Below are 7,346 nucleotides of genomic sequence, written 5' to 3'. Positions count from 1 at the left end.
CTAATATTACTTACAATTTTCTCAGCAACAATAGCAGCCTCTGGAGTGAGATATTGACCCTTTTTAATCCTCGCCGCCTTCCATTTTTCTTGGCGAGAAGGACGGTCGATAGGTGGAATGACTCCAGTAGGATCTGAAGCAGCAGCCATTTCTGCACTCTTTTGCCGCTCCTCCATCATGATTCTTTCCAACCCACCATACCCTGCACGAGACATGGTATGTGGGTACACATTCAGCTCAGATATTTGCTTGTTCTTCCTACTTAGTGCCTATGACAATAAAAACTTAACAAAGTTAGTTTAGTTAAATATAATATAAATTGATAAAAAACTAAGTTTGAAGAAACCAAACCTGAAATGCAGGGTCTTGACGTTGCTGCACAAACCTCTCCCATGCCTCGTCACTAATAAAAGAGTATCGTTCTTGAGGATGCTCGCCCGTTCTTTTTCCACGAAGATACTCTCTTGTAAGCATGGATTTAAAATCCCTCCACTGGTCATCGAGTTGCTTATACAAACGGTCTCTCATTTCTTCAGTTGCGGGAATATCAAATGTCAGCTGCAATATAATACAATAGAGTTATAAGCAAATAATCAATTATAATTAATACTAATAAATTAAGAAAAGAATTTGTAACGTACCAAAATATCCTCCCAAATTTTTTGTTTTAAGTTTTTATCTACCATCTTCCAATTAAGAATGTCAATCCCAATCTTACTACGTCCGAGATAGCCCACGTAACTAGTAAATTTAGCCCCTTCAGGACCTATAGGTTTCAAATCAACGTCAAAGTGTACTACAATCCTCGGGGCTGTGTGTTCTCATCACGTAAGGCCAACTTCTTCATACGGGTTGGCCCTCTACCTCTTTTCGCTCTATGGAAGGAGTTGTCATCTCCAGAACCCTGTTGATTAGATCCATCCATTTCTGTTCAACAAACAAGCAATAAATATTAGAATAAGTCCCGTATAAAACATCAAGTATATTTAAAAAAAATCACAAATTTTAGGTCTTACAACGATTATCCTCCCAAATTCCTTCACAATGATCATCCCTAACTGCATAGTCATCATCTACCAAATCTAATTCAGTAATTTTAGGTCGAGTAACTGTGAAAGGCAGGATTTCGTCAAGATTGACCTCTGAGTCAGCGTCATCTCCACCAACTCCTTGCCTCTTACCTTGGAGCACAATAGATAATTTCTTTTTTGCTAGATCGGTAACATAAAACACTTGTTTTGCTTGATTTGCCAAAATAAATGGCTTATCTCCATATCCAATCCTCTCAAGATCGACTGAAACAAAACCAAATTCTTCATCAACTTGCACAGCACTATTATTAACCCACTTACATTTGAAGACGGGAACTTTAAATTTGGTATAGCTAACCTCCCATATCTCTTCTATTACTCCATAATAGGACATTGACGCTAACATTGGGTTTCTATCTTTTGAACTAGCAAAATGCATTGCTTCAGCTACTACATCACCCCACTGTTCTGCATGGTACTCTTATCATCTTGGGTTTTTGTATAAAATGAATAACCATTTATGTCATATCCGCCCCAACACACAACCTCAAAACGAGGCCCTGCAGCTAGTCTCTGTATTGTTTTAGAAGGATTACCATCCTTTAACACTTGTTGCTTGAACCACTCGGCAAATGACTTGTTATGCTCGTTGGCTAGTTGCATATCGTTCTTTCTTGGATTCAAGTTCTTCAACATATTCTTGTGAGCATTCAAGTAAGGCAAAACTTCATCCGTGTTGTTTAAAATATATAGATGTGCCTGCATTACAACATCTCTTGACATAGACCTCACTATGACACCCCGTGTTCCCTTGCTTCTCCCCTGATCATGCCGAGATTGAGGAAGTCCAACTGTCTTTACCTTATCAAGATATGCATTGCAGAACTCAACTGCCTCTTCAGCTATAAACAATTGATGCCTCAGGCCGATAAGGATTCTTAGAGTACCCTTTTAGAATTTTCATGTATCTCTCAAATGGGTACATCCACCTTAAACACACAGGGCCGCAAAGTCTTAACTCTCGTACAAGGTGAGCTATCAAATGGACCATAATATCAAAAAATGAGGGAGGAAAGTGCATTTCCAATTGGGAGAGGATTACATAACCTTCATTTTCTAATTCATCTAACTCAGCAGGATCAATGACTTTGCTACAAATAGTGCTAAAAAACATACAAAGTCTTGTAATAGTACTTCTCACATCGGTTTTCATAATGCCTCGAATAGCAAGTGGAAGTAATTATTGCATCAACACGTGACAATCATGAGACTTCATCCCCGTTATCTTCAAATCATGCATTGAAACAAGTTTGTTCAAATTTGAAGAATAACCTTGTGGCACCTTAAGGTTATTAATAAAACCACAAAAACTTGTTCTCTCTGCTTTTGATAATGTGTGCGCAGCTGGATGTTTACCCTCTCTTTCTTGTGGGTAGAGGAGTTTTCTTATTCCAATTTCAGCCAAGTCATGTCTTGCATTGATTCTATCCTTAGTCTTTCCACTTATATGTAAAAGTGTACCACCAAGACTCTCACACACATTCTTCTCCACATGCATCACATCTAGACTATGCCTCACATCAAGACTCTGCCAATATGGAAGATAAAAAAAGATAGATCTTTTTTTCTATATATTCCTCTCACCGGTAGTCTTCTTCTTCTTCTTCTTACTAAAGATCACATTAATTCCCTCCACCCGCTGATAAACTTCTTCTCCAGTTAATGGTCTTGGAGCCATTTCATATTCTTGTGAGCTATTAAATGCCTTTTTCAATCTACGGTAAGGGTGATACCGACTAAGAAACCTTCTGTGACCAAGATATACTGTCTTCCTGCCATGTTTAAGTTGCATATAGTGGGTGCCTTCTTCACATATCGGGCATGCTTTATGTCCCTTAACACTGTATCCTGACAAATTTCCATATGCTGGAAAGTCATTTATCGTGGTGAAGATCATGGCACGTAAATTGAAGGTCTCTTGTTTATATGCATCAAACACATCAACACCTTCCTCCCATAATGTCTTTAGATCCTCAATCAAAGGTGCCAAATACACATCGATATCGTTTCCCGGTTGTTTTGGCCCCGAGATCATCAAAGATAGCATGATATACTTTCTTTTCATACATAACCAAGGAGGCAAATTGTAAATTACAAGAAGCACTGGCCAAGCACTGTGTGTGCTACTAAGATTACCATACGGGTTAATTCCATCCATACAAAGCCCTAGCCGAAGGTTTCTTGGCTCGCCACCAAATTGAGGAAATTTTTGATTTATTGTTTTCCATTGAGAAGAATCCGCCGGGTGACGAAGCTTTCCATCACATATTTTCTCATCGAAATGCCATCTCAAGTTCTTTGCATCTGTGGCATTAGCAAATAGACGCTTAAATCGTGGTATTATTAGAAGATACCATAGAACCTTTAAAGGAGAACCTTTGGTCATCTCATTATAATCACCATCATCTTTCTTCATTTTGTATCTTGAAGTCTCACATTTAGGGCACTTATTCAACCCTTCATAATCATTTCTGAATAATATGCAGTCATTAGGACACACATGTATCTTCTCATATTCCAAACCCATCGGACACAAAATCTTTTTTGCCTCATACATTCGTTTCGGAAGTGAATTCCCTTTGGGAAGAATATCACTCAACAATTCAAGCAATTCCGTAAAACTAGCATCGGTCCAACCATTTCTTGCCTTCAAATTCATCAGTTTCAATATGGTTGTCAACCTTGTGTAATCATCTTTGCACCCCAGGTATAAAGGTGTCTCTGCATCACTACACAAAGTTCCAAAGGTAGAAGAGAACTGTGTAGAGGATTCAGACCTTATATCACGAAACATATCCGAAATTCTATCACCAAAGTCTTCATTCACAACCTTCTCATTTGCAGACAGTGTAGTCTTTCTAATTTCTCCATGCCATATCCAATTTGTATACCTCAAATTTATCCCATCACAGATAAGATGCTCTTTTATCTCAAAAATACTCCGTCGACTATTGTTTAAACATTTGACACAAAGACAATAGTACAATCCATCTCTTTTACTAGGGGCATTTCTCTGAGCAAACTCAAGAAAATTTTCAACCCCATCCTCATATTCCTTGCTAATTCTCTTAGCTTACATCCAACTACGATCCATTGTTCTACAGATTATTTAAACAACACTTTACTATCAATATCAAAGAAAAAAAACACCAAATAACAAACAGATTATTTATTACTAAATTCTTATATTTATTACCAAAATATTACCAAAAATTCGAAATAAATATCAAAAAATTATTAAAAAATTTAAAAACTTCACAATTAATTAACTCCAAACATTTAAACATGTTTCTAATACAGTATATAAGAAGGAATTAAGGTTTTCTCACATCCAATGCCCACCAATCAACACCAATCAACGGTTCAACCACATAAAAAATGCAAAATGAACAATATAAGCCAACTACAATGTAAAACTAACAAACACATTTCATATATAACAGATTTTCATTGCCAAAACATTCAACAAACCAAGAAAAATTGAAAAGAATGAAAGAAGGGGATACTCACAGAGCAGAGAAGATTCAAATGCGAAATGAGGGCGTTCGGACGGCGACGGACGACGGACGGCGCACCATAACCTCAATGGAGGAGTTTAAACAGCGGGATAGTGGGGGGTATGGCCGGTTTTCGGTGGTGGGACAGAGGGGACCACGACCGAGCAAGAATGATGCACAATGAGGGGCGTTCGAACCACGGCGGATGGCGGCGGACGGCGGCAAGGCACCACAAGCACAATGGAGAAGTTTAAACGGTGGGGTAGTAGCGGGAATGGCCGGTAATGGCAGTTTCTTGGTGGTGGGACAGAGGGGGACCACGGCGCACTGAAGAAATGAAAACGAAAGAGACGGAAAGTCAAAGCGGAGAAGGTAAAGTGACTCACTTTCCACGGCGGTTATTAGGAAAATCGCCGTGGAAAGTGAGAGCCTCTTCGACTTATTTACAAAAATACCACCGCCTTTTTTTCCACGTCGTTTTTTTGCTTAACCGCCGTTATTTTGCGACGTTAAAAGTGTTTTTTCTAGTAGTGTATTGTCGTCTTTGTTTCTGACCAGATTCAGCCTACCAACAACTTCAAATAGGACATATTTGGAATAGCTTATAAGAAACTTTTCAATTGTGATTTATGAAATATAAGATATACGAATGTGAGAGAGTCTTGTCTTAGCTTACGTGAAAATCGTTTATAAATAATTTCAAGTGTCATTCCAAACGAGGTCATAATCAACATATATGCGTCCGTACCATGCTATTTAGCAAAAAGATAGATTTGGAGTATCAAAATAAATGAATGAATTCATATACTGTTACCTTAGAAGCTAAATGTGGACGCACAGCATCAATAGCAATATCGAGAGCAGTTTGATTGTATTTATTGAATGCCATTTTGTCCACTCTTGGAAGCGGTTCCAGAAGAGGATGATCATAATGATTGGCATCCTTTTTCCATTTGGGAGCATGACGGCCAAGGAGGTGAAGAGGTGTGTTTCCATCATCATCTTTCTCATTGCACAAGTTGCTTATTTGTGGTGCATCTTGCATGATCTGTTCTAGTCCTCCGGAAAGGTAATTGTCTTCTCTCATTGCAGTGTAGTGAAGAGCATTAGAGCCCTTTTCATCCACCAATTCACAACAATCTGGACAATATTCTAATATCTTTCTCATTACAGATGAATCTTCACGAAGTGCTGCAAAGTGAAGAGCCGTCCTTCTCTTCTTATCTCTCATGTATGCTGTGCTTCTGTCATTCTCTAGCAACACCCTTATCATATCTGAGTTTGTATAAAGTGCCGCTAAGTGAAGTGGCACCCAACCATTTTCATCTGCTTCTTTTGCCGCTGATGAGTTTTTTGCCAACAACTTTGACACTACTTCTTCTGTGATAAATAACATCAAATTAAAAACATAGCTATTAAACCTTAATTTGTATGTATCCTTATATATATATAGATAAACTCAAAATATTCTCAAGTTCCTTTAGACTTAAGACTAATCTCTGTCAGGCAAGGAGCATTAAGATTAAAGCCCTCCAACAAGTGGACTTCTCAGGATTCAAACTCGTGTTCTCTTCCTTTTTGGGATGAGATCACTTACTATCTTAACCAACAACTTGTTAGTAATTTGTATGGAAATTTATTACTTAGTGACTACAACAATTCTGATAAATTATTTCAAAAGGTATATATGAGCTGTTGCTTTAGATTTACAAATCAAAATTTGATGATTACAAACGAGAAATGGCAACAAACAAGTTGCTAGTTAAGATTGTAAGCGGTATCACCCCTATAAGGAGGAGAATATAAGTTTAAATCCTAGGAAGTGTATGTGTTGGGAGGACTTTAACCTTAACACTCTCAGTTCGACAAACATTAATCTCAAGTTTAAAGTGACTTGAGGATATTCTAAGTTTAGGAAAAAAAAACAGAGAGAAATGGCAAAATCATACAATAAAAATACCTTTGCTACAATGAAGAATTGCGGCATGCAAAGCAGTTCTGCCGTTAGGACCATTATATTGTGGTGAATTGCTTTTATCCAATATTGTATTCACCACATTCCAATACCGTCTCTCAACAGCAATATAAAGTGGAGTTTCGTCTCCAATATTTTTACCAAAATATGAGTGATCTAGCTCTTCATTTATCAAGACATCCACAACTTCCACATAACATAACGAGCTGCTTCATGCAAGGCTGTGTCTTTCTTATCATTTACCGCTCTTATAAGTCTTTTCTCGGCTCCAACTTCATCCATATGTTTAGGAAAAGCTTTAGCAAAATCGACTAATGTTTTCACTATTTGATGGTGTCCATACCTTGCTGCTACATGAAGTATGGTTTCATCCTTCACATTGGCCTTTAAAACAAGTGTAGGACACTCACCTAGAGCCTCTATCACAAATGTCTCTGATACATTGTTAGTATAGTTTGTGAAGTGTAGATGAAGGATTGTATTTTTACTGGGGGTTAGTATGGACTTAATTTGCTCGCCCTTCATTTAAAGACATCAATGTTACCTTTCATTGCAGCTTTGTGAAATTCAGGTTGCATGGCTATCATTGAAATTGTATGGTTGTTGAGATCATAAATAGGTTCCGCTTATGTGATTTTGGTGGCTTCAATCTTTGCTAGCATTATCAAATAAAATTAAGTCAGCCTTGACCAACAACCATATATGAAAGTAGATGGAATATAATTCTAAGATGAAATTGGGCTTCTTCCTACTATAAATAAGTAATGGACGTTGGCATGTTTC

At 37.7% G+C, this 7,346-nt stretch overlaps 1 protein-coding gene across 1 annotated transcript; it reads right to left on the bottom strand.

The window, feature by feature from the left end:
• Positions 1–843: 843 nt before the first annotated feature.
• LOC114744292 (ankyrin-2-like) lies at positions 844–7,141 on the bottom strand. Its single transcript, XM_028932466.1, has 5 exons — positions 7,108–7,141; positions 6,807–6,997; positions 6,549–6,723; positions 5,403–5,968; positions 844–927 (listed from the first exon to the last, which is right to left on the bottom strand). Exons 1-5 carry the CDS (start codon positions 7,139–7,141, stop codon positions 844–846), a joined length of 1,050 nt encoding a protein of 349 aa, XP_028788299.1.
• Between the last annotated feature and the right edge of the window lie 205 nt (positions 7,142–7,346).

This window comes from Neltuma alba, unplaced genomic scaffold, assembly GCF_004799145.2.
Source record: "Neltuma alba isolate B1F8T4 unplaced genomic scaffold, ASM479914v2 tig00004328_pilon, whole genome shotgun sequence".
In the NCBI taxonomy this organism is placed as follows: Eukaryota; Viridiplantae; Streptophyta; class Magnoliopsida; order Fabales; family Fabaceae; genus Neltuma; species Neltuma alba.
The sequence above is the reverse complement of the archived record's forward strand: the minus strand, read 5'-3'. Positions and strand labels throughout refer to the sequence as shown.

Excerpts from the sequence above, each read along its gene's own strand:
- LOC114744292 (XM_028932466.1), bottom strand. The coding sequence starts at position 7,141 with ATGCAACCTGAATTTCACAAAGCTGCAATGAAAG. Across the intron at positions 6,998-7,107 it reads TCACAAAGCTGCAATGAAAG|AGACATTTGTGATAGAGGCT; the intron begins GTAACATTGATG and ends ACAATGTATCAG. Across the intron at positions 5,969-6,548 it reads AATTCTTCATTGTAGCAAAG|AAGAAGTAGTGTCAAAGTTG; the intron begins GTATTTTTATTG and ends TATTTATCACAG.